The following is a 27,319-nucleotide window of genomic DNA, read 5'->3' as shown; positions in this document are numbered from 1 at the left end:
CTACATGAATCCTTTTCAAATTTTCACGGTGATTACTCGGCCCACAGAGATATACACCCATCTTTCCCTAAACTAATTTAAACCACAATAGTAAATTCATGAGTAGGCTAGATCCAGCAATTGATTCAAACTGCTGCCTGCTCTCTATACAAAACCGACACAAGTGCCAGCTTTTTATTGTGATACATAGTAGGCATACCTTGCAATGTACACTGTAGTTTTGGATACAAAGAATCTGTAAATCTTACATAGGACAACATCACATTGCACATGCTTTGCGGACAAGGCTCTGTGCTTCAAATGACTGGGTTATGCAGGTCAAAATGGATTTAATGAGGCACCCAGACTGACCTGATTCTGCCTGACTGACCATGATGTTTGCTGAACACAGATGATTATGTGATTAGCATTACTTGCTAACAGGATGATTGGTCTCAAATCAGGACAGTGACAGACTTCTGTGATGTGTCTTTAAACACTGTAGATGGTGGAGCAAAATGGCTTGAATCACTTAGCCCAACCTGTGTGGGCAAAGTCTGGCCATTAGGCCATAGGTGTCTTTGCCATCTTGGCCCTGAAAACCACTCAACGCTACATGTATGTTTTTGAATGGATTTCAGTTTTCTCCAAAAATCTGAGTATATGCAACAGAAAAGCACAGAATTGAATTTCTGTAACCCCAGATTCAGTTTTTAACTGAATTTTACCACCAAATACAGGGTCTGAAATCGATCTGTATGAATCACTGTGTGTTACAAACCAGAAGACACCAGCTCAACTTAAAGTAGGGCACGTTAAATGTATACTGTGGTAACTTCTATCACGTTGACTTCATTTACATTAATTCCAAACGAAATTTAAACTGGAGACAAAAGTTTCATTACATTTGGTGCATAAAATTCATGAAAGCTACAACTAAGAGCTCAGGTCAAAACTTACCATTAAAAATCCACGGCATTTCAAACACAAGAATATATGCTGGAAAGAAAATGAAGGACATCTCATATTAAAACATTTAGAAAGATCAGACTTCATGATGATGATGAAACCTAATGCCAACCTTGACCTCAGAACTGTTGATATAAAGGTGGAAATCAAATGAACTCAGGAAAAAAAGATGAATACATGGAAACTGTTGTTGAGATACATGTGCCTATGTGTTCCTACAGGTGAGGCCTCATGCATATGACTGGAACGCTTCAGTTTCTATTTTGTGTTGATCAAAACCACAGCCGTCAGAAGATGCACAATCCTTCCTGGGACATATTCAACAGAGTGATTGCATAATGATGTCATCATCTGCATGCATGATGCATTATGGGCTTAAAATAGGGTCGGACTTGTTTACAAGATGGTGGATGGTGTGGTATTATACTGCCCATACAGACGTGAAAGCATAAAGCATGTCAGGAAATTCACAAACACTTCAGGCTAACTGTGGAAAATGCCACACTTACTACATACCTAACAATCCTGGGAAATAAAATTTGAAACAGGTTAAGCAGTACTTTATAAGATCCATGTCCTGAAATAAAAGAAAAGAAAATTTGTTATCCAAAATAGCTATGTACTACATCTTTCCAGGCTTGCAAATCTGTGTCTAAATCATCAAGTAGTTTTGTGCTCCACTTACCAGGTTTGTAGATCTGTGTCTAGCGTACCAAGTAGTTTTGTGCTACAGCTAACCAGGCTTGCCAATCTGTGTCTAACATATCAAGTAGTTTTGTGCTACAGCTTACCAGGTTTGTAGATCTGTGTCTAGCATACCAAGTAGTTTTGTGCTACAGCTAACCAGGCTTGCCAATCTGTGTCTAACATATCAAGTAGTTTTGTGCTACAGCTTACCAGGTTTGTAGATCTGTGTCTAGCATACCAAGTAGTTTTGTGCTACAGCTAACCAGGCTTGCCAATCTGTGTCTAACATATCAAGTAGTTTTGTGCTACAGCTTACCAGGTTTGTAGATCTGTGTCTAGCGTACCAAGTAGTTTTGTGCTACAGCTAACCAAGCTTGCCAATCTGTGTCTAACATATCAAGTAGTTTTGTGCTCCACTTACCAGGTTTGTAGATCTGTGTCTAGCATACCAAGTAGTTTTGTGCTACAGCTAACCAGGCTTGCCAATCTGTGTCTAACATATTCAGTAGTTTTGTGCTACAGCTTACCAGGCTTGTAAATCTGTGTCTAACATATCAAGCAGTTTTATGCTACAGCTTACCAGGTTTGTAAATCTGTGTCTAACATACCAAGTAGTTTTGTGCTACAGCTTACCAGGCTTGCAAATCTGTGTCTAACATACCAAGTAGTTTTAGCAAATAACTATTAGCAAATAGTTATGTATGCTACAGCTTTGTAAATCCTGTGTTTAAAACATCAAATAGTTATGTGCTACATCTTACCTGGTTCGCAAATCCTATGTCTAATACATCAAACAGTTACGTGCTACAGCTTACCAGGTTTGCAAATCCCATGTCTAATACATCAAACAGTTATGTGCTACAGCTTACCAGGTTTGCAAATCCCATGTCTAATACATCAAAAAGTTACGTGCTACAGCTTACCAGGTTTGCAAATCCTGTATCTAACATATCAAACAGTAGAACTATCCTCTCCCCCGGGGCAGCCAGCGACGCTTGTTCTAAGGCGAGAGCAAAAAACTTCTTCACTGTTGGCAGCATATTCAAATCTTTCCTGTATTCCTTGACTTTGACAAATACTACAAGAGAAAACAGCTGAGTGAGTACATGTGTCCTTCACTTCTATGTGATTACTCACCAGACATTTCACGTCGATGTCATTACTCACCAGACATTTCACGTCTATGTCATTACTCACCAGACATTTCACGTCTATGTCATTACTCACCAAACATTTCACGTTTACGTGATTACTCACCAGACATTTCACGTCTATGTCATTACTCACCAGACATTTCACGTCTATGTCATTACTCACCAGACATTTCACGTCTATGTCATTACTCACCAGACATTTCACGTCTATGTCATTACTCACCAGACATTTCACACCTATGTCATTACTCACCAGACATTTCACGTCTATGTCATTACTCACCAGACATTTCACGTCTATGTCATTACTCACCAAACATTTCACGTCTATGGGATTACTCACCAGACATTTCACATCTATGTCATTACTCACCAGACATTTCATGTCTATGGGATTACTCACCAGACATTTTACGTCTATGTCATTACTCACCAGACATTTCATTTCTATGTGATTACTCACAGAACATTTCACATCTATGTCATTACTGACTTTTGGATAACAGATAGAGTAATCCTGAAAACACACACTCATTAATCCGCTAAGTACTGTAAATCTTCAAACTTTCTGACCTTTAATGCAATTTTTCACTGGAATTTATGCATACTATTACGAAATTATGCCGAAATAGAGCTAACTGAACTAAAAGCAATCACCATATATAGTGATATCCCCTAATATAATATATATATATATAATAATAATAATATCTGTATTTATAGCTCGGTCAATGTACAACGTAACTGTTCTTCCCCAAGGCCTTCACAAAGAAAACAATACATGGGAAAGAAAAAACAAAAAACATCAATATATATAAAACAAGATAAAGCATCCTGTAGTTTGAAATGTGAAGGTACATACATTCATACCTACAAAAAGCAACAAAACCAATAGTGCTGTCACCAAAACTTTCCCAACTGGAGAAGTAGGGTAGTGGGAGACGGCCCATTACCGACCCCTTCCTGCCCCCCATCCCTTCTGGCTGGAAACTCCTACACACATGTACAGAAAACAGACCAAGTGAGTGGGAGATTGCCCCTTTCCCACCCTCTGTTTGGTTCGAACAATGCACATGTGTGCAAGATTGTCACAGGGGCCTAGCCTTACTAAAAGGTTTGCTAGAATAATAAATTTAAGTATAAACAAAATTTAAAAAAAAAATGTACACGTACAGATATTTTAGGTTTGAACATATCACATTTAGATTCTAAACAAAAAAAAAGGTAAGAGAGATAGGATTTTATCTAGATGGTTGATACAATGAAAGCATACATGCATACATGCACATTGCAGTTGTTGTCTGCAGATAACTAATTTTAAGTGATCCAAAGCTTGATAAGGAATGGGCTGCAGATAACTGTAATTTTAAGTAGCCTGATTGAAAGCTTGATAGGGAAGGGGCTACAGGTAACTGTAATTTTAAGTAGCCTGATTGCAAGCTTGATAGGGAAGGGGCTGCAGATAACTGTAATTTTAAGTAGCATGATTAAAGGCTTGATAGGGAAGAGGCTGCAGATAACTGTAATTTTAAGTAGCATGATTGAAGGCTTGATAGGGAAGGGGCTGCAGATAACTGTAATTTTAGGTAGCATGATTGAAGGCTTGATAGGGAAGAGGCTGCAGATAACTGTAATTTTAGGTAGCATGATTGAAGGCTTGATAGGGAAGGGGCTGCAGATAACTGTAATTTTAGGTAGCATGATTGAAGGCTTGATAGGGAAGGGGCTTCTTTCATGTGTATTGAGAGGCAGTTCCAGAGTTTGATGCCTATATGTGTAAAACTTTCTATCATGTAATTTGTCCTTGCTTTAAGGGCATAGATATTATGTGTCGCTGATCTAAGAACAATATTGTGCAGCTGTTTGTTTGGAGGGAAACTTGACTATCCTTTCCCTATTTTTAACTGAGCAGTTTCCCCATACTGAACAGCAATAATCAAAGTGAAGAAGAACATAAGGCTTACAGAAAATATCACCTCAGTGACATGTTAGACGAGCTCTCTTCCTTCGTAGAATGCCTAACAATTTCGAAACCTTTTTACACACATTACTGATTTGTGTGTTCCAGGGAAGATGTTCATCAATATAAATACCAAGCAGTTTAGCATTACTGACTCATTTGAGTTTACTTCAATCAAGCATAACAGAGACAGGAACATGTTTGATTGACTGCAGCCATTGCCTGGAGCCCCGTATCATGTATTTAGATTTTGGGGGATTAATGAACATGATGCTTTTGTCGTACCAGTCTTTAACGTGATCCATACCACTGTTAGGATTGCGCTCAAGGTCAGACATATTGCCGTAGGAGCACTATATAGTTGTGTCATCAGCAAAGTTGTCAGTAGAATTGCAACTGTCTTTTATAAATAATGGTAGATCATTTCTATAAAGTACACAAGTATAAAAAGTAAAGGTCCCAATATGGAGCCTTGCAGAACACCCGCCTTAATATCCATAGCATCAGACATTTCTCCTCCAACAACATCCTCCTGCTGTCTGTTAGATACATTAGGTTATACTGGAAAAAAGTAAAGCAGTTGAGTGAAATTTGTATAATTTAAGTTTTTTTATGTAATATATCATGATTAACAGTCTCGAATGCTTTCTTGAAGTCTACAAGTACGGTTCCAATAACTTCCCCATTATCTATCGCCCTACGCCAATGTTCATCCATTTTCAGCAATGCAGTTCAACAAGAGCATAAGGAACGAAAACCAGATTTATTTTCATGCAATAGTTTAAAATTTGAGAGATATACTCACACAGACAGTTATGAGCATGTCATTCAATGATTTTTGAAAGAATGGGTAGGACAGATACTGGACGATATTTTTCAACTTTATTCTTTGGGCTCCCTTTGTGAAGAGGGATAACTTTAGCAGTTATCCACGTCTGGAAAAGAACTGCTCATAAGACATTTGCTTATTAGTATGGTCAAAGATGTTGCAATAATAGGGGCAACTGATGAAAGAAATTCAGCGTTGATATTGTCTAGACCACTGGCCTTACTTTTATCAAGGTCTCAAAGGTATTGTAAAACAGAAACATACGTGACATTTGGTATGAAAAAGAAGGTATCATGAGGAACTTTTTCCTCAACTTGTTCCCTGAGTTTTTCAAGGCTCTGAACAAAACTGTCCTTGTTTATATTATTATTATCCATCAAATGTTGGGCTACATTTGAGAAAAAGATATTGAAAATATGGCTAGTTTTAGCTGGATCATTTATTACATTGCCATCCTCATCAGTGATGGCATCTGATTATAGACTCTTTTGTTTAGGATTACATTTTCTCAGGATCTCCCAGATTCTGTTCGGAGAAGATGTATTCGTTTTCAAGCCAGTTGAGAATGGCCGCTTCTTTGCACAAGCAATTGTATTGTTTACTTTATTTTTCCAGTGCTTGGGATTTGCCTCATGTCTCTTTCCTTTGTACATATCTCGTTGATACATAGAATTTAGAATATCTTCTGTAACCCACGATGGTTTTAAAAGGTACTTGACTCGTCTTGTTTTCAAGGGGACATGTTTATTTAGAGCATCTTGGAATAGATCTGACCATTCATTCACAGCCCGCTTAAGGATTTATTATGTGATCTATAGTTTCCCAAGGCACATCGATTAAGTCTTGGTGGAAAAAATTGTAGTTGAAATCTTCACATACTCTATACTGATTTGTAACATGCTTCATACTGTAGTTAATCATTGCTTTGAGGGTGACACAGACTGGAGAATGATCATTTATGGCTAGAACAGGGACCTGATACAACTACCTCAGTTGAGGTCACATATATGTGATCCATGAGAGTTGATGTGGATGAAGTGATGTGGGTGGCTGACTTAACAAGTTGAAGCAGATTTAAAGATTCTGTCATACTAGTCCACTAAGCATTAGGAGTGATTTTACTAAAGTCCACATTAAAATCACTATGGAGAACTAGCTCTTTTTGTTCATGATATACATTTACTAAGTTTGTTTCAGATTCTTACATTCATGCTGACAGAGTTTTGGGTCTGCATACACAGCAGGTTAAGAATGATTTCGCCTTTGCTGGCTTGAAAAGTGAATCATATTATTTCTAGTTTTGGTTTAGATGGCCAGACTTAAATTGATCAAGTTTGGGCATAATGTGGCACACATTTCAGTGGGCGAGACGAATTCCTTAAGTTGGTAGATTTAAGAATGGACCAGGAATTGAAGAGCAAATAGAAGACTGATTTTGTTGGGCTTAAGGGGAACATTGTGCTGACCAAGGTTTTGTGGGAGGAGAAATGTCTGATCAGAGGTACAGCTGTCCTCAATAAATAATAAAAGGTTTACATTCATGTAACTTTATACGTATAAGTATAACAGACATGATGGGAGTAAGGCATGAGGGAAGTACTACTGCATGATTAAAGACTTGGGCAGAACACGAGAATAACATATCAACATTGGAAGACACGGATACATTTTTCATAATTAGGAGAATTGTCCGTCTCCACAGGTCTTAGACAGTTTGATTTGAATGTTTCACATCTACTTGTCTTATTGTTGTCCTGCATTTCATCACAGTCATCACAACGTACAACATTTAAAACAGAGTTATTTGGCACTGTTTTAGATTCCTCAGCACACACACATAAAAGTTAAGGAGAGTCACAGTCAATGCAACAGTTTGATGAGCACAGTGAGGAGAAAACATTGTTATCGACACTCTTGAGAAGCACTTGGCCAGCATGCTATTGTTTTAATGACCTAGTCCAATACATTTCTCACATCGGATTTGATGCTTACGCCAACATGAGGCTTCTCCTAAATTAAGTCTAACAACAATGCTGTTGGTGAATCTGTTCTAGTTGAGTTTACTGGAGATATTGGATTCCACACACTTTTACAGTTGGTATGTTGACCCAAATCTGCTGAGGTGAAGCCCAAAGGCTTGATTCATTAGAGTTATTTGTGCAACACATAACTGGTTCACTGGCAGTTATCTTGACTTTCTGAGTGCAGTTTCAGGTGGGAAAACTGTTTCTTCAATGTTAGTCAATCAGGCTGGTAGCAGATACTCCAAATTGTCTTCACAGTAATGCAGGCATGTTCAAAGATCATACAGTCCACAGCACTGAGCCTTTCTTATGCTGTACAGGTTGTACTTGATGTTCGTAGTCAGAGCTAAAGTCACTATCTCCTTCACCTGGCAGCCAGGCACCATCCATACCCAAACAATGCCAGCCCCAAAACAAGACAAAGTCATCTTCACTCCAATCATCAAACAAGTTACACGTATCATGTTTGTGATGACTTTAACTATAAAGCTGATCACACTACCCTAGAATTCGTGTAATTCATGACATCGGGCATCATCGAGGCATGAAGATATTTAGAGGCTGTAAAACACATTAGAACTCAACGGACATGTTAATTACAATATTTCCAAACTCAATGGACATTTATATTACATCTGACTTTCCCTTGCATTTAATGATCTTTAAAAAAAGAAAACTACTCCTAGTGATCACAAACACTCACAAATTTTGTGTCCATCCTTATCTGTGTTATGAAAGAAAACAGCCCCTAAATCCCACATCCATCGGTTAAAGTTATCTTCAGTTAAATCTGAAATAAGAAAGAAACAGAATAGAGAACGGAATTTGCACATACTACAAACCACCAGAGTTACAATCTATGAGTTTCTCAAAGAAAAGAAAAAGTAATAAATATTAAACAAGTAAGATATTATGCAATCAAAGTCAAGTTATCAGGAGTGTACCATTTAATCCTGGAGAAACCCGGACATAATCTTAAAGTAACGTGTACCATTCAATCCTTTGATAACCTGCACCACTTAACCTGCAGTAGCCCGTACCATTTAATCCTGATGTAACCCTTACCTTTTAATCCTTCAGTAACCTGTACCATTTAATCCTGCAGTAACCTGTATCATTTAGTCCTGTAGTAGCCTGTACCATTTAATCCTGCAGTAACCTGTACCTTTTAATGTTTCAGTGGCCTGTACCATTTAAGCCTGCAGAAATCTGTATCATTTAATTCTGCAGTAGTCTGTACCATTCAATCCTGCAGTAACGGGAACCATTTAACCCTGCTGTAATCCATACCATATAGTCCTACAGTGACCTGTACCATTTAATCCTGTAATAGCCTGTACCACATAATCCTGCAGTAACCTGTATTATTTAATCATTAACCTGTACCATTTAATCCTGTAGTAACATGTACCATTTAATCCTATTTCCATCCTCCATTTCAGGGACTCATGCATCATAGCCAAGGAATCCTCCAGCTTATCTCTGTCCTCCACAAAACACCTCACATACTGGTCCTCACATTTGACACGGCTCACGTCGCGGTCATCGTATAGACCCTTCTCAATATTCTCTGAAATCAAACAAGAGGTAAACAATGGAAAGCCATCATAGCCTTCCATAATATCCTGAAAGAATATACTGATTCATTTAATTTGATACCTTTTCATACCTTTTCTTCCAACCTTTTCAACAGCCTCTACAACCAATATTTTGAAACATTCTGAGAGAGCTATGGGGTGTAGTAAAATAATTTGCACAGTTTTACGAAGCTTGCATCTTTGGTGACACAAACAAATCATTTTTAGCATCACTTTCATAATAATTATAGGAATAAATTCCACACAAAAAAGTGCTTAAGTGCTTGAAAAGGTTGAAGATTTAAAGTACGTTGTTAGCCATTCTCTAGAATATTGCATTTTAATAGTTAGGTGAGGTTTATGGGTAGAGTAAAGTAGGCATTGCCTGGTCAAAACCACAGCACTTGTCCAGTTAGGCAATGCCTGGTGAAACCACAGTACCTGTCCAGTTCGGCAATGCCTGGTGAAAACCACAGCACCTGTCCAGTTAGGCAATGCCTGGTGAAACCACAGCACCGGTCCAGTTAGGCAATGCCTGGTGAAAAACACAGCATCTGTCCAGTTAGGCAAAGCCCAGTGAAAACCACAGCACCTATCCAGTTAGGCAATGCCTGGTGAAACCACACTATCTGTCCAGTTTGGCAATGCCCAGTGAAAACCACAGCACCTATCCAGTTAGGCCATGCCTGGTGAAACCACACTACCTGTTCAGTTAAGCAATGTCTGGTAAAACCACAGCACCTGTCCAGTTAGGCCATTCCTGGTGAAAACCACAGCACCTTTCCAGTTACCTGACTAATCAACTTACTTAAGGCCCAAACTGAACCAGTAGGCAACAAAACATCCAGCTGATCTCCACTGAACACTCCCTCCAGAAATGCTGATATAACAAGTCAAAGGCATTTTCATTGCAGAATATTAGGATGTTTCGGGGGCAAAAGCCCTGCGCATCTCCATGGCTTGGACCGTGTCCTTCTGCTACTAGCCACAGAGACACTGCTGGCTTAATTCAGATCAAACAGACTGTGTCGCTCGCAGTCAAAAGTATTTTCATCCTCCAATCTTAACATGCACAAGGGAGATTATTCCTGTCATGTTGTTACTAAAACGATGGTGTGATGTTTGGGCCGGGCGAAAATACTCTGGACTTTGATGCAGGAAGTGTGTTTGATTTTAATTAAGCCAGCTGTATCTCTTTGGCTAAACGTGAAAGGAACAGAGTCGAGCCACAGAGATGTGCAGGATGACCATAAAAATACTGAAACTTATTTCACTGGTGGTCAGAAGGGAGATTACTCCTAGGGTCTCTGCCAGCAAATAGATAGAGCGAGTGGGTGCTTAGGGTTTAACGTCGTGCATAACAATTTTTCAGTCATATGACGACGAGCCAGCAAAGGGAGTCTGTCAACGTGTTAATACCGTGCAGAACGGAGCTATATATGCTTGCAACATCCATGTCACTTTGTAATTGAAGCGAACAGCAGAACAGTTCGTAAACTTGTCCTAACTATTAACCCTCGTCCATAAGGCATTCACCGGTCACTGCTCAATGACACTCACAATGCTGTCAAATCTGCTTTATGCCTTACCTGCAAACTCATCTAAAAACATTTGTCGAAGCTTGTCTATCCTCGGATCTTTATCCTGAAAAAGACAGTAAGGAAAGGTTTACCACGGTGTCAAAAGTTTGCAGGACAGTGAAGAGGAAATATTGTCAAAATACTTACTTCTGGGGTGACAGTTTCGTCAACGTCGTCTGCCACTTCACCCATGTTTATATTTTTTGCGTTTACTTCCGGTAACGTGACGTATTTGTTTTGTTACGACGACTGCTATTGGTTAACTGCAGTGATATTCTGGTTTAAGATTTGATGTGTATCCGAACAACAACATTTCACTTTATTTAATGCTCTGTAGATCTTCATGTGCCGAGCTACATTTAAAAGCTATCGATTACAGGAAAGTGTTTGACTGCTGTTTGGACTATATCGGAATTAAATTGCATTTACACGTTAGTCACATCTCACCTGAGATTAACCCAAAGAAGTCCTTTCTCTTTTGACTAGATACCTTACAATCCTTAAAAGGAAAAAAAAAAACACTTCAAACAACGACAAATTTGGCTTGCTTGATTATAATCTAATATATTACGAAAAGTATTAACTGAGTACTCAGCATGTGGGACTATTTTTTCCAGACAGCGCACATTTTACCACCGGAACTTAGTTATTCTTGGTACAGACCTAGTGTATTAGACAAAATTTCTCTGGAATTTAATATAATAGAGAATCAATGTTTATTCACTGTATATTTATAATAGGCATGAACCGGTGTGGACGGCTATGGGCTTTTTCATTTATCTTTCTTTGTCTTTCTATACTGAACACCACCTTATCGTATATATATATATATATATATATATATATATATATATATATATATATATATATATATATATATATATAGTCCTTGTTCGTTATTTGTGCTGAAAATTGGCATTAAACGTGGCTAGCATTTTTAGTGTGCAACGTTTCTTTGTAAGGAGCATGTTAATTGGTCGACGAGACAGGCACATGGCGCGGTATTTCATATGTACCCAACGGTGACAGATCGAAACCATGTGCTTTTACGATGGAGACATCACCATTTCCATGGATCACGTCTCATCTTGGCTATCTGTTGAAACTTGAGATTGTCAGTGAGGAAAGTAACGTGTCCCTAGAGTGTCAGATCTCGCGTTTTGTAGTCGCAAGAAATGTGGGACAGCAAGATCAAAGTGTTGGCCCAATTGGCGATGGATCGGCCTCCGTCACGAGACCCGAAACACATTTCGAATTCATTAGAACAATATCTTTAGCGATAGAACATTGTAGGTCAGCTCGTTTGATTTCCTTGCAGAAGTGTACAGATTCCTATTCAGGGATGTCCAGACCGTATGTTTTGATCCAAAAGAAAACTGACCGTACCGATGTGCCCTTCAGGTGTCAGTGTGTTGGAGTCTTCGAGTTCGATCACAGCTTATCCACGCTTTATCTTTACAATAAGGGGGAATTTCTTGTTGACCACACAGATTTTCGGAGAATTCATCACAGAAATATTCATATAATAGACGGCCCATCCTTCATATGGGTTGACAACAGCAGAAATTACTTGGGTCATGTATGTTTGGAAAGTGAAACTGAAAGCTTAGCACATGTTGCAAGAACAGATTTGAATGATAATGAAGACAAATGTCTTGCACAGTCTGATTATTACTTATTAGGATGGAGTACAGTTAAAAACTGTATCTGCAAGCAAATCCTTGTCTTAGGGAAGTTTTTTCTGAAAGTCACAAATAAAACCGCAGATGAAAGTCCTTTAACCAGTGGCATTTCTGAGACACATTTTTTGGCCATAGTGTATGAGTGGACTGGAAAAATATACAAGCAGTACAGACTGAGAAGAGAAGATGTCCGGAGAATTATACCCCATGAGTACAGTTCTGTTGTCAGGAACATTGTTATGGATAAAGTTGAAATCACAGCAGATAAACAGCATGGGTCAAGGGGTGAGGAGGTGGTGCTAAACTTCTGTCGAAGTCACATCTTTGCCTGCACCAGTCAGAAGCATCTCCTGGAGTTCGTGGACGGTCACTTGTTGAGGTGTGTGGACATTGAGTCTGGGAGCATCAGCAGGATACAGATCATCCACAGTTATCAGCTACAGCCTCACCTGTGTCTGTGGTCATCAAGCGACCGTAGTGTTATGGGGCTCAGGTGTGCTGACCTTCAGGTACCATACACACATAGTCCTGTGTGTATTATATATTCTGTTACAGGCTTTTCTGCTGTTCTGCTGGTGATAATTAAGTTAGCTCAGGAGTCATAGGACTGCTTTAGACTGAAAGACAGGAATAAATTAAGAACTTAACCTGAATTTCCACATTTTACATGTCAAAATGTCTTGGAGAGAGGGATAGTGTCACTGATATTCAGTCACATTCACCCTAAAATTAAAGGATACATGAAACGCTTTGGCTTTATTTCTTAATGTGCAGATTATGATGTGTAATAACATATAACAGTACAAAGTTTTCAACTTTGGGGGGTAAAAGCCCCACTGATCAGTCCAGAAATTAAGTAGGTTGCAGTGGTGACATCAACGATGATCCCAGTTTAAAAAGAACTCGTTGGGGTATAGACTGAATGGGTCTAGGCGAATGGGGGCAGGGATGTGGGGAACAGATGGTATGGCAGTGTGCGGAGGTGGGGGCTCAGCTGGCCATGAAGAAGCCATGCAGTATCTGTGTACATGTCACCTTGCCCACACTGTAGCGACACGGATCACCGGGCACGGGGCACTTCAGCTTTGTTCACCGAGTTCCAAGCAAGATCAACGACGACCTAATTTCCGAAAAACTCTGACCGTTGACAGAAAATATGCATAATATGAGGGGTAGTTAACATATATAAAAATACCACCAATATGAACTTTTTTTAGCAAAAATTCTGGGGCATAATTTTCTTTATTTGGCATAGAAACATAGTCTTTTTTTAGAGTTTCTTTCTATGTGTCCGTTAAGTGAAGATTTTAATGTTAAAGTGAACATGAAGTCTGCCACTAAATACACATAGAAAAATGATATAGGACACAGTTATCAGAGAAGAATATGTAAAAAATTCTATAAAATTTTGAAAGCCGAGAAGATGAAGTTCAGCACTGGGGATATGGCACTGACAGACAATTTATTTAGATATAGCTATGTTGCAGAAGTCGATATGAACTTAGCCAATCACTAGCGCTGAAGCACTGTCAGGATTGTCAGTGTAGTTTCTTATAGTGGATAGGCAGATATTGCCTATACAATAAACTGGATTTTGTGGTTAGCTTAAGTTTTGAACGGATGCATTTTGAACCACACAGTTATAAGCAGGGAACTGAGAACAGCTGCCCTGGTCACAATGCGTACATGTTGGGCAGAAAACCGCAGTAACTTGTCAGGGTGAGCCAGCAAGAAAACTGCCTTGTGAGAGTCATTGCTTGAGGAAAAATTTTTCCTTAGCAAAGTCAGATTGAGCACGAAAATATCTTCCCAAAATCTGATTGAAAGGTTCACTTATCAATCAGAAGGTTCTGCTATGATCAGTAAATTCCCTGAAGTCGGTACAGCCAGCTAGGCCTAATGCTTACATCCATGCAGGACGAGGACGAGCAGGACCGCTAAAACATGACGCTTGTGTCCATGAACATCTCCCTGACCAAGCTCCAAACTAAAACAAACATCGGCCCTTTGAACATGGAACAGAGCTGATACTCTTTGGTTGGATATTTTTTTTTGTTTGTATTTTCCCATTAACATATTGTTTAGTACTGATGGTGTGAGAGAGCTCCTAGGTTTTGTGATGTTGCTCTAGATAGCTACAACAAAGGGGCTCGTAGATGTCAACCAACAATAGATTCAAAATACTAAATACGGAGTTTAAAAAAACTCAGAAGTATGCTGTAATATAGAGAAAAACTGAATATATGTCAGTAAAATGTCCGGAAAACTCAATTCTGAAAAAGACACTTCTTGTGAAATATGTGGAGCGCCAGATGCCTTTATCAGTTCCGTCTGAAAGTTTTGTTTTGACTACGTGTTTACACCACATACTCCTACCAAACATCCCATTGTAGACTCTGCAGCCAGTCAAACATCAACTACAGCTTTCGCCTTACTTCTGTGTAAACTGGGGGATGTCACGCTGTGGAAACGTGTATGAAAAACACCCCATAACCCAACCAAGAACCATGTGATCTGATTATAGAGAAGTGTACAACCACGTGTTTTACTTTCTGGTACAAATATCCACAATCCATGTCCAGGTAGAGAGCTCTAAATTTTTACAAGCTACTAGTATATGTTTTCCTAGTTTTAAAAGCATCAGGTTTTATCCCATTTGAAGGAAAAATTCGTACAGATAATTGTCATGTATATGTACTGTTTTTAATAATATTGTTTGATTGATGTTAACAAGGATATAGTGTTGATTAAAATATTAATCATATATATTTATTTTATTTCATTTAATGACAGTTTTTTATTTCACCGATTGTTTGTAATGTCACACTGTTAACAGCTGACGGGCGCTCTTTTTCTCTCCCGCTGTTGAGCACAGCCGGCCTTAAAGTGCTTGGACAGGTATACCGTATCTGATACTTGTAGATCAAGATAGGCCTACCTGTGAAGTGTTTTCACCTGTAAAATAGTGTTGCCATATTCTTCATTACCTTACTAAGCTGATGACCAGTGTCAGTGTGTTTCCATAGGGAGTTGAGGTTTCAAATTAATTACCCATTTTGTGAGATAATCATTGTAAAATGTTCGTGGAAATCCTGTAAAAATTGCAGCTGTCAGCGTCTTACGACAACAAAACATGGAATTCTCCGTGATCTAATTCTATTGATAATTGTGGCTCTTGTTCTAACACTGATGAAAAGTGGCATGTATTTCCAAGGACAAGTTGCTCAAGTTATAGCCGAAGCCCACTTACGTAGATCCCCAAGGTTATTTTTTGTGAATTAAATTAACTCAGTCATGGACTGGTGTAACCACAGCGACAAATTGAGACCTTTCTGCATCATGTTACCTGCCGTAACATGATCAAAACAGAAGATTTTTGTTTTAAACCTTTACCTTATCAAACAATCCTTAACAGAGCCCCTTTTATGACAAATACCGTTTGGGACATCCCAAAACTGAAAAAAAGGTTAGTCAGATGTGAGATGGCTTTTTTCCCGATCAAAACTTTTAGGGGGTATGTAGCTGGGAATATATTGGCATAATTTTCTGAGCTGTCACTGATATCACTACTATCTATAGAGGCTTTGGTGGGTAGAAAATTGTTGTAGAGTGGAAACAATGGTAGTGACAATAGAAAGGGCAGGTGCATTTTAGATGCAGGGAAATTCACATACAAGCTGATATGTTCCACCCTTTTCATGCATGCAATGATCTTCATACAACACATGATTTTGGCCCTCCTCTTCCTCATGTGTAAATTTTTTAGAGTGTAAATTAGATGAAAGCTGGTGATCTGAGCTGAGGCTCACTTGGGTGCTTACACTCTTCAAACTTTTAGACAAGCATCTACATTGAATGATGTGTTGAGGACAGCATAAATGTTCACACGAAGTTTAATTAAAATTAGGAAATTTAGGAAAATAGAAACAGATTTCTCAGTATAGATTTTATTTTACTAGATCATGAGGTTCCACTTCACTCCATCAAAAGTATCAGCTGGACTGGATTTTGGTTATATTTTCACATGCCCCCCACCCCCCCCACCCCCACCCTCTGTACCGGACCTAAAAATGCTAGCACAAACTGTTGACTTAAACTGTGCGCATAAAAATGCTTAACTAATGTTTACTTGTTAGTTTTATTGTAAAGATCTAAAAATATTTATTTTTTTGAGAATTGCCTCATATTCAGTGACATATTTAGTACTGTGTTGTTGTCAACGCTGAGGAAGTTTAATTGTGATCAATCATTTGAACACAATTCTATAATTGTTTTTCCCTTCTTCCAAAAAAAAAAATACCTGACTACCCTCTTTTGTTATAAACTGCTTATCACATCAAGCAAACAAAGTTTTAATTTTGGCCTAGGGTAGTTAGATATTCAAAAAAACTCATTGTGGCACTATTACAGGGCAGTTAGATCTGAAAAAATAAAACTCAAAACGACCTTGAAGAAAGCTCATTATTTCAGATAGGGTAGTTAACATTTTCATGTTTATGAACCCCCTGCTAACATGGTAAAATGACGTTCCCAAATGAGTGGCTAGGTGCTCACGATTGCTGTTTACTTTGTTGATATGCAGTGTCAATTTTTAAAATATTTTTAGAACGTTTCTGAAATACTGCTTCATTAATTAATTCAGCTTTAGTGGCTAACTTAAAGTGATGATTGAGATAGTCAAACAAATGTAACGACTAATTGGTAATGTGCGCCTTGAAGTTAGGCAGAGAGTTCACATATGGTACACTATTGACTGACACTTCACATATGGTACACTATTGACAGACTTCACATATGGTACACTGTTGACAGACTTCACATATGGTACACTATTGACTGACACTTCACATATGGTACACTATTGACTGACACTTCACATATGGTACACTATTGACTGACACTTCACATATGGTACACTATTGACAGACTTCACATATGGTACACTATTGACTGACACTTCACATATGGTACACTATTGACAGACTTCACATATGGTACACTGTTGACAGACTTCACATATGGTACACTGTTGACAGAGACTTTACTTATGGTACACTAGTCAGTAATGTACGCCTTAAAGTTAGACATAGACTTCACATATGGTACACTATTGACAGAGACTTCACATATGGTACTCTAGTCAGTAATGTACGCCTTGAAGTTAGGCAGAGACTTCACATATGGTACGCTATTGACAGACTTCACATATGGTACACTATTGACAGAGACTTCACATATGGTATGCTATTGACAGACTTCACATATGGTACTCTAGTCAGTAATGTACGCCTTGAAGTTAGACATAGACTTCACATATGGTACACTATTGACAGAGACTTCACATATGGTACTCTAGTCAGTAATGTACACCTTGAAGTTAGGCAGAGACTTCACATATGGTACATTTGACAGACTTCACATATGGTACACTGTTGACAAAGACTTCACATATGGTACACTATTGACAGAGACTTCACATATGGTACTCTAGTCAGTAATGTACGCCTTGAAGTTAGACATAGACTTCACATATGGTACACTATTGACAGAGACTTCACATATGGTACGTTATTGACAGAGACTTCACATATTGTACACTGTTGACAGAGACTTCACATATGGTACACTGTTGACAGGTTTCAGTGACACACAAACCACTGACATTAACTGCCATTAAAGTGAATAGTGATCTTCAACAAGTTCGATCAATGTTACCCCTTTTGCCAGGAGCCCATGTGTTTTATCGTAGGTAGAGATGATGAAGAGAGACGTATCAGAGGTGATTGTGGATGACTTTCTGGAGAATGGCACAGATCAGTTGATGTTGTTACATGCAACCAGTTCTACTTGGCCTCCTTCAGGATGGAGCCTGACAGATTTGGGGCCTAACTTTGTAGACTGCGTCAAACAATGTGTAAATATTTCCTGTTTTCATGTCATCATTTATGCACATGGGTAATAGAAAGCAAAATCAAACAGAGAATGTTTGTAAGTATGTATGCTTGAGGTTTTACATGATACCTAACAATTTTTCAATCATATGACGATGAGGAGTGTTCAGGTATGTGTACGTATCCTGTGTCTTCTTGTGATAGGCGAGTCCATGCCGCCAAAGGGCTGTCCCCACTGAAGTATCATGCCGATTACACCAGACATAACACCACGTGATGTTACCTTTCTATTCCAGGCGTCAAGTTCGTGTTCTAACCAGGAAGACATGTCCTCAATACAGGCAGCTTTAAAAGCCTTACAGATGAGACTTCAGGTATCCTTAGTGCTGCACTGCTTTCATTTCTCACCTGTGTTGATTTACATGTGAGAAAACAAGCTTAAGCCACACAGTCAACCAAATCCAATATTGTATTGATTCTTAGAAAACAGTGGGCCCTAAAATATGTCTAACTAAAATCTCCTGTTGAGAATTTTGCTAATCTTACTAATATGGCAATTAAAATAAAGCAGTGAAAATTTTGGAGAAAAAAAAATGTGAATAAGTGAATGAAGATGAATTGTTTCTGTTTCAGTCTGACATCAACAGACTAGTGGAGTTAACGAGTGAGGCACACGACAGACAGCGATTGGTCGAGCTTGGTTGTGATGTGGTCAACCGTTTGACTCTCAACCATGATTCAGTCATCCCAGACCAGGTGAGATTTCCCTAGACTTTAGTTAATAATAGACGGAATTGCGCAGTCCATGTCTCGGGGGCCTGTCTTGGATACTGTGTTTTACTGAAACTTTGGTGTGTAAAAATGCACTTTCAGAAGCATGTGAGGGTCTTAAAATGTTATATTTAATGCCAACATTTTTTTTAATAAAAAATTAGCAAAACAAAATATGACATTAGGTGGATGAATCGATCAGAATCAAGGAAAATGTGTTATTTAATAAATGCTAAAGTTTGGTTTGAATACAGGTCTCTGCACCATGGTTTCAGCGACAAGCCAGTGAGAGTTTTTTGCCCGAAGTGTGAACTTTTGGGTGACAATGATTGCTCCTTAGGTAAATCACCTGTTCTTTAGGAGGAAGTTTTGGGAGGAGTATTTGTGACATGAAGCCAAATTTTGGGCTCTACATATGCCATTGACATTTCACTGAAATGATATTGATAAGACGCAAACTGCTGGCAGCAGTGGCCAATTTTTATAACCAAGACGCGCAAAGATATAGGAAACCAGAACTTAGGCAGACCTAGAAAGGAAACCATGTTATTCTGTGTTTTTGGCTGATGTCTGCCACATACATGTTGGAATGTTAATCAGTTTAAATGTTGAATAACACTTGGCTAATCTCAAAAATTCTTTTTCTTTGGTCAGCCTTCTTTGGTGCCTCTGCTAGGACACCCTGAAAACTTTGGTTCCTCTGGTTACATGACTGTATCAGAACCTCCCATTGGAGGAACGTCGCTGGAGGTGAAGGACACGTGGCAGAGGCTATGTGATGGATGTTGGGTCATCGGGGTGGAAGTGTGTAACATGTCAGACAAGTATGTAACATGTCAGACAAGTATGTGGGCAGATACATTATATAAAGATATTAGTTGGCAGAAGTACACTACATGTATTTTAAACATTGTTCCATGTATTTTCAAAAAAGCTACATGTATTTTAAACAATACTAAGGTGTATTGTAAACTAAACGACATGTATTTGAATAATACAGCTTGTATGCAAAACAATTTTACATGTATGTTAAACAATACTGCATGTATTATATAGAGGATATTGCACACTGAAGGCTGAATGCCATAAATATTGTTAGAGTGACAGGTGTAAATGATAACCAACGGGACGCGAAGCATCAAGTGGGTTATCATTTTTTACCTTTCACGAGAACAATATTTATGGCATTCAACCTTCACTGTGCAATATTCTATTTATTATTTATATCCTGACATTTTCTTTACATGTATATAAATGCTTATAAGTTTATCTGCTCCATACGTGAAAAAAATAAGCAATGTGGCATCTGTGTCGTATTTCTGATTCCATTCATATGCGCGAACTATATATTGCACTGAAGTGCAGGGCCTTGTGATGCGGTCCACGAGGCATGGTCCATGGGTCAAGGTCTCCAGCAGTGTAATAGCAAAATGTAATAACCAAAGTGACATCTATCTAGTGAAGATTATCAGTGAAGTAAATACTGGGATTTCACTGATGTATAAATAATATAACCCTATGTTTCAGAGAATTAGGCCAGTTAGCCCTCTCTGCCTGTTTACCATCACATGTTGGTCTTGAGAAGGAAAACCAGCTGTCCAAGTCTGTCTGGCCAGTGAAAACAAACCTCTATGCCAGCCAATCAGTGACCTTGTCTCGTGATGATGATTGGATCTACCAACCAGTGGCCTTCAAATTTCCAAGATTAGAACTGTCAGAAGAAAATCAGGATGGTGACAAACTCAAACCAGGGGAGACAACCACAGTGCTATGTGTCCTGTCACAGCCTCTCTTTGGTGTGACTGTAACAGATCACTTGTTACTGTTTCTAACGTTTTCATGTGGAAAACTCGGGAATCAAAACAGAGGGAAACAAACGTTTACAGTGTTTTGTGGAAAGGTCGAGTTCTCTAAAGAAGATCTGTTTGAAAATCGAAAGGCCATAGATCTGAGATCTTCTTCCAAGAAAAGAGAACTAGGTACATGTAAACTGAAATATGAACTATATCAAGTATGACAGAATAAACTCTCTGCATGTTCATGTAGTCGTCTTGTACTAAGTGCTAAGAAGAGACAGGGTTGGAGATTCCCTCGTCTCTCCTGGGGCCATGGTGGTAATAAACAGGTTTCAACCCTTTTAGGGCCTGTGAAATTGCTTAAGAAGTTGAAGTGACAAATTCTGGAGTATGGTGTCAATCGAAACGAAATAAGTCACTGTGGCATACACGTTGAACTTTCTATTTGGCATACACATTGAGCTTTCTATTTGGCATACACATTTATCCTTCTGTTTGGCATACACATTGAGCTTTTTGTTTGGCATACACATTGAGCTTCCTGTTTGGCATACACATTTATCCTTCTGTTTGGCATACACATTGAGCTTGTTGTTTGGCATACACATTGAGCTTTCTATTTGGCATACACATTTATCCTTCTGTTTGGCATACACATTGAGCTTGTTGTTTGGCATACACATTGAGCTTTCTGTTTGGCATACACATATAGCTTTCTATTTGGCATACACATATAGCTTTCTATTTGGCATACACATTGAGCTTTCTGTTTGGAAGTTGAGCGCAGGTGTCAGAAAGTGTGCCAGTTACTTGCTGAAGGCCTATTGTCTTCAAGCTTCAACGTTGCCATCATTTATGTGAACTGTTCAGTGTGATACATCTGTCAGAATGTTAGTTACAGGACAACACTGAGTGGGCATAGTAAATGGCTGAATGTGACCACAACAGTAGTGTCATGTCACCTCAGTGTACATGCTAACGTTTTGACAGCCTCTCTCTAGAGATATTGAGTGGATCTTTTCTGGAGGCAGTTTGCCATTTGACAAGGGATACTGCCGGCATCTCCTAGGGCTGTCTTGTTTTTTTTATATCATGTCACAGACTTTACCCTTGTCATATGAAATTCACTTCACAATTGTAGAAAATATACTTCAAACTAAATCAGGAGTATTGATTGTGTCTTGTGTTGTAGATGTGGAGGTGTACAGATCCCGCCTGTCCCTGGATGCGGTGCAGTCTGGTGTTAGACTGTCTGTCATATCCACTCCACCAGCACTGACCAGTGTGGCCACAGCACTGACCAGGGCTGGCTTGACTCACCAGCCTCTGTATGACTGTTATCTGTGTCCCCAGGGACTTGACCACTTGAGGTGGGTCAGACTTCAGCTGACAACAACAACAACAAGGCAGCCATTGCTGAAGGTCATGTTCAGGTAAGTCTCAAGCTAGGAGAAAGGGTGTAGGCTCTAGCTTATTTTCTTGACCTGTATCTATTCCATCAAAATAGCTAATCTAATATTTCAGCTGTTTGTATATTTTCTGAGGAAACAGTTCCTCACTTCCAAGGCACGTGCACTTCAGGGTCGGTGGTTAGACTCAGGCAGGAAATTTCCCGGGCTTCCATTGTTCATGAGATCTTGGTGATGAGAAGTGATGCTGATCACCAGCTTCCATTGTTCATGAGATCTCTGTGAGGAGAAATGATGCTGATCACCAGCTTCCTTTGTTCATGAGATCTTGGTGATGAGAAGTGATGCTGATCACCAGCTTCCATTGTTGATGAGATCTCGGTGAGCAGAATTGATGCAGATCACCAGCTTCCATTGTTGATGAGATCTTGGCGATGAGAAGTGATGCTGATCACCAGCTTCCATTGTTGGTGAGATCTCGGTGAGCAGAAGTGATGCTGATCACCAGCTTCCATTGTTGATGAGATCTTGGTGAGCAGAAGTGATGCTGATCACCAGCTTCCATTGTTGATGAGATCTTGGTGATGAGAAGTGATGCTGATCACCAGCTTCCATTGTTGATGAGATCTCTATGATGAGAAGTGATGCTGATCACCAGCTTCCATTGTTGATGAGATCTTGGTGATGAGAAGTGATGCTGATCACCAGCTTCCATTGTTGATGAGAACTCGGTGATGAGAAGTGATGCTGATCCCCAGCTTCCATTGTTGATGAGATCTCTATGATGAGAAGTGATGCTGATCACCAGCTTCCATTATTGATGAGATCTCTTTGGGGAGAAGTGATGCTGATAACCAGCTTCCATTGTTCACAAGATCTCTGTGAGGAGAAGTGATGCTGATCGCCAGGTTCCATTGTTCACAAGATCTCGGTGAGGAGAAGTGGTGCTGATCACCAGCTTCCAGTGTTCATGAGATCTCGGAGAGGAGCAGTGATGCTGATCACCAGCTTCCATTATTGATGAGATCTCTATGAGGAGCAGTGATGCTGATCACCAGCTTCCATTGTTGATGAGAACTCAGTGAGGAGCAGTGATTGTGATCACCAGCTTCCATTGTTGATGAGATCTGTGTGAGGAGAAGTGATTCTGATCACCAGCTTCCATTGTTGATGAGAACTCGGTGAGGAGCAGTAATTCTGATCACCAGCTTTCATTGTTGATGAGATCTCTATGAGGAGAAGTGATGCTGATCACCAGCTTCCATTGTTGATGAGATCTCTATGAGGAGAAGTGATGCTGATCCCCAGCTTCCACTGTTGATGAGATCTCTATGAGGAGAAGTGATGCTGATCACCAGCTTCCATTGTTGATGAGATCTCTGTGAGGAGAAGTGATGCTGATCACCAGCTTCCAATGTTGATGAGATCTCTGTGAGGAGAAGTGATGCTGATCACCAGCTTCCATTGTTGATGAGATCTCTATGAGGAGAAGTGATGCTGATCCCCAGCTTCCACTGTTGATGAGATCTCTATGAGGAGAAGTGATGCTGATCACCAGCTTCCATTGTTGATGAGATCTCTGTGAGGAGAAGTGATGCTGATCACCAGCGTCCAATGTTGATGAGATCTCTGTGAGGAGAAGTGATGCTGATCACCAGCTTCCATTGTTGATGAGATCTCTATGAGGAGAAGTGATGCTGATCACCAGCTTCCATTGTTCACGAGATCTCTGTGAGGAGAAGTGATGCTGATCACCAGCTTCCATTGTTGATGAGATCCCTGTGAGGAGCAGTGATTCTGATCACCAGCTTCCATTATTGATGAGATCTCTATGAGGAGCAGTGATGCTGATCACCAGCTTCCATTGTTGATGAGAACTCGGAGAGGAACAGTGATGCTGATCACCAGCTTCCATTGTTGATGAGAACTCGGTGAGGAGCAGTGATTCTGATCATGTCAGATTTGGGAGAATTTTCCAGTTACTCATTACATTTCAGTGGTGTACTCTGGGCACTCTGTTTCTCCTACCCATAAACATGGACAGGATCATGTGAGTAAAAATGTGCTAATAGTATGGTGTAAAGCAACAAAAAGGTAGATATGCAAAAAAGTAAGATCTGACATGAGAAACTTGGTCACCATTTTTGTTTCTTTCTGTTGAATTCTTTTGGGAGGGAGGATCGTTGAGTGGGAAAGCTAAGAGTTACTTTATCACTGATGATTTCAAATTTTTTTCTGACAGAAACAAGTCTCAACTGTGGTCCGTCTTGCATTACCTCTATCATGTCCTTCCTGATGATGTTGCCATGATACCAGAGGCTCAGAGCGAGGCTGTCAGTGTTAGGAGTCTTCACAGACTGCGGCAGATGCTGAGACAGGAAGCAGAATTTTCCACGTCTAAACTCTCCGAACTACTTGATAACTGCATCAGAGATGATGACATAATGGAGGTGCAATCAGATGACATTGTTCAGGGCCACTCCACTGATGCTGTGCAGGATATCCGCCATGGCTTCTCATGCATGCAAAAAAATGTTCAACGTCTACGGAAAGACGATGTCATTTCGCAAAAGCATTTTCAAGAATTTCTTTCTGATCTCCGGAAACACATTCAGTCCACAGACTCTGCGGTTCTTCAGTTGTATGAGACAATGTCTTGACTGTTTTGTTGTGCAACTCAGTGCTTCTAAATGGTAGCTGAGTCTTATCAGTTGTGTTATGACCAGCATTATTCAAAACACGGCTGGGTCACCTAAATGACTAAAACACCTTCTTGATTGGGCAGCCTAAATGATTAAAACACCTTCTCGATTGGATCACCTCAATGATTAAGACACCTTCTCGATTGGGCAGCCTAAATGATTAAAACACCTTCTCGATTGGGCAGCCTAAATGATTAAAACACCTTCTTGATTGGATCACCTAAGTGATTAAAACGCCTTCTCAATTGGGCAGCCTAAATGATTAAAACACCTTGATTGGATCACCTAAATGATTAAAACACCTTCTCGATTGGGCAGCCTGAATGATTAAAACACCTTCTCGATTGGGCAGCGTAAATGATTAAAACACCTTCTCGATTGGCTAATTGATTAAATCCCCAGCCATTGAAGTAGTTAAGGGGCACTGTCATGATCTGAGACAACCTTGTGATATTATGAATCATGTTGTCAGCATTGCTCAAGTAATTCTCTCATTTCATCAGCCATGTATAGATACATATACATTGATAATTTCATTGTGACATTTTAATGAAGATGTTTGCATACATATATCCTGTATGTATGTTTGTTATGCTTGTACTAGTATATAGTAAAACCATTTTATGAATTCAGCGAATGGCTTTATAGTTGATTTTCCTCAGTCATAGTGCTTATATCAGGATGTTACACTTCACATGGTACAAAGCTTGGTGGTTCTTAGTGTACCCTAACTGGCCTCAGTATCATTTGGTGTCTTTGGCATGGCAATCCAGTGAGGTAGCAGTACAAATTTGGCTGGACTATCCTCCTACAAGCAGACTGGATCAGGATACAGTGAAAATATTTTTTTTAATTTTTTGATGTGATTGGTCTTTCACATTTCCAGCTGTACTGGCTATTCCACCAACAACATTTCCAGCTGTACTGGCTATTCCACCAACAACATTTCCAACTGTACTGACTAATCCACCAATGACATTTCCAGCTGTATTGGCTATTCCACCAACAACATTTCCAGCTGTACTGGCTATTTCACCAACAACATTTCCAACTGTACTGACTAATCCACCAATGACATTTCCAGCTGTACTGGCCATTCCACCAACAACATTTCCAGCTGTACTGGCTATTCCACCAACATTTCCAGATGCACTGACTAATCCACCAATGACATTTCCAGTTGTACTGGCTACTACACCAACAACATTTCCAGCTGTACTGACTAATCCACCGACAACATTTCCAACTGTACTGGCTATTCCACCAACAACACTTCCAGCTGTACTGGCTAATCCACCAACAACATTTCCAACTGTACTGATTAATCCACCAATGATATTTCTAACTGTACTGGCCATTCCACCAACAACATTTCCAGCTGTACTGACTAATCCACCAATGACATTTCTAACTGTACTGGCCATTCCACCAACAACATTTCCAGCTGTACTGACTAATCCACCAACAACATTTCCAACTGTACTGACTAATCCACCAATGACATTTCCAGCTGTACTGGCTATTCCACCAACAACATTTCCAACTGTACTGACTAATCCACCTGTGACATTTCCAGCTGTACTGGCTACTCCACCAATGACATTTCCAGCTGTACTGGCTATTCCACCGACAACATTTCCAACTGTACTGACTTATCCACCAAAGACATTTCCAGCTGTACTGGCTATTCCACCAACATTTCCAGCTGTATTGGCTATTCCACCAACAACATTTCCAACTGTACAGACTAATCCACCAGTGACATTTCCAGCTGTACTGGCTAATCCATCAACAACATTTCCAGCTGTACTGTCAATTCCACCAACAACATTTCCAACTGTACTGTCAATTCCACCAGGGGCCTCCGTGGCTCAGTCGGTTAAAGCGCTAGCGCAGCGTAATGACCCAGGAGTCTCTCACCAATGCGGTCGCTGTGAGTTCAAGTCCAGCTCATGCTGGCTTCCTCTCCGGCCGTACGTGAGAAGGTCTGCCAGCAACCTGTGGATGGTCGTGGGTTTCCTCCGGGCTGTGCCCGGTTTCCACCCACCATAATGCTGGCCGCCGTCGTATAAATGAAATATTCTTGAGTACAGCGTAAAACACCAATCAAAAAAAAAAAAAAAAAAAATCAATTCCACCAACAACATTTCCAACTGTACTGACTAATCCACCAGTGACATTTCCAGCTGTACTGGCCATTCCATCAACAACATTTCCAACTGTATTGGCTATTCCACCAACAACATTTCCAGCTGTACTGGCTAATCCACCAATGACATTTCCAGCTGTACTGACTAACCTACCAATGA

General features: G+C 39.7%; 2 protein-coding genes across 3 annotated transcripts in view; one reads left to right on the top strand and one right to left on the bottom strand.

The window, feature by feature from the left end:
- Positions 1–10,940, bottom strand: part of LOC135472147 (motile sperm domain-containing protein 2-like) — a 31,400-nt gene extending 20,460 nt beyond the window's left edge. Inside the window, exons 1-7 of the mRNA XM_064751510.1 lie at positions 10,907–10,940; positions 10,769–10,823; positions 9,014–9,172; positions 8,306–8,392; positions 2,559–2,713; positions 1,465–1,525; positions 940–978 (exon numbers count right to left, since the gene is read on the bottom strand). Of these exons, the coding sequence (XP_064607580.1) occupies positions 940–978; positions 1,465–1,525; positions 2,559–2,713; positions 8,306–8,392; positions 9,014–9,172; positions 10,769–10,790 (523 nt within the window). The 5' untranslated portion in view covers positions 10,791–10,823; positions 10,907–10,940. The remainder of the gene's footprint in view (positions 1–939; positions 979–1,464; positions 1,526–2,558; positions 2,714–8,305; positions 8,393–9,013; positions 9,173–10,768; positions 10,824–10,906) is intronic.
- Positions 10,941–11,774: 834 nt separating this feature from the next.
- LOC135472782 (uncharacterized) lies at positions 11,775–25,628 on the top strand. 2 transcript variants are annotated; one of them, XM_064752449.1, is made up of 8 exons: positions 11,775–12,950; positions 18,191–18,355; positions 18,629–18,706; positions 18,966–19,088; positions 19,758–19,927; positions 20,631–21,082; positions 22,092–22,332; positions 24,551–25,628. In XM_064752449.1, the coding sequence occupies exons 1-8, from the start codon at positions 11,811–11,813 to the stop codon at positions 24,966–24,968; spliced, it is 2,787 nt and encodes a 928-aa protein (XP_064608519.1). In that variant the 5' UTR covers positions 11,775–11,810; the 3' UTR covers positions 24,969–25,628. The 2 variants fall into 2 exon arrangements, with proteins under 2 accessions (XP_064608519.1, XP_064608520.1); XM_064752450.1 differs by having other exon boundaries at positions 11,775–12,820; positions 24,551–25,627.
- Positions 25,629–27,319: the final 1,691 nt, after the last annotated feature.

The sequence above is a fragment of the Liolophura sinensis genome, chromosome 8, assembly GCF_032854445.1.
Source record: "Liolophura sinensis isolate JHLJ2023 chromosome 8, CUHK_Ljap_v2, whole genome shotgun sequence".
In the NCBI taxonomy this organism is placed as follows: Eukaryota; Metazoa; Mollusca; class Polyplacophora; order Chitonida; family Chitonidae; genus Liolophura; species Liolophura sinensis.
The sequence above is the reverse complement of the archived record's forward strand: the minus strand, read 5'-3'. Positions and strand labels throughout refer to the sequence as shown.

Bases quoted from the DNA above. Each gene is read 5' to 3' on its own strand.
- LOC135472782 (XM_064752449.1), top strand. From the start codon at position 11,811: ATGGAGACATCACCATTTCCATGGATCACGTCTCATCTTGGCTATCTG. The intron at 12,951-18,190 runs GTACCATACACA...GTTTTATCGTAG, and splicing joins TCAGGTGTGCTGACCTTCAG to GTAGAGATGATGAAGAGAGA. The intron at 19,089-19,757 runs GTGAGATTTCCC...TTCTTTGGTCAG, and splicing joins ATTCAGTCATCCCAGACCAG to CCTTCTTTGGTGCCTCTGCT.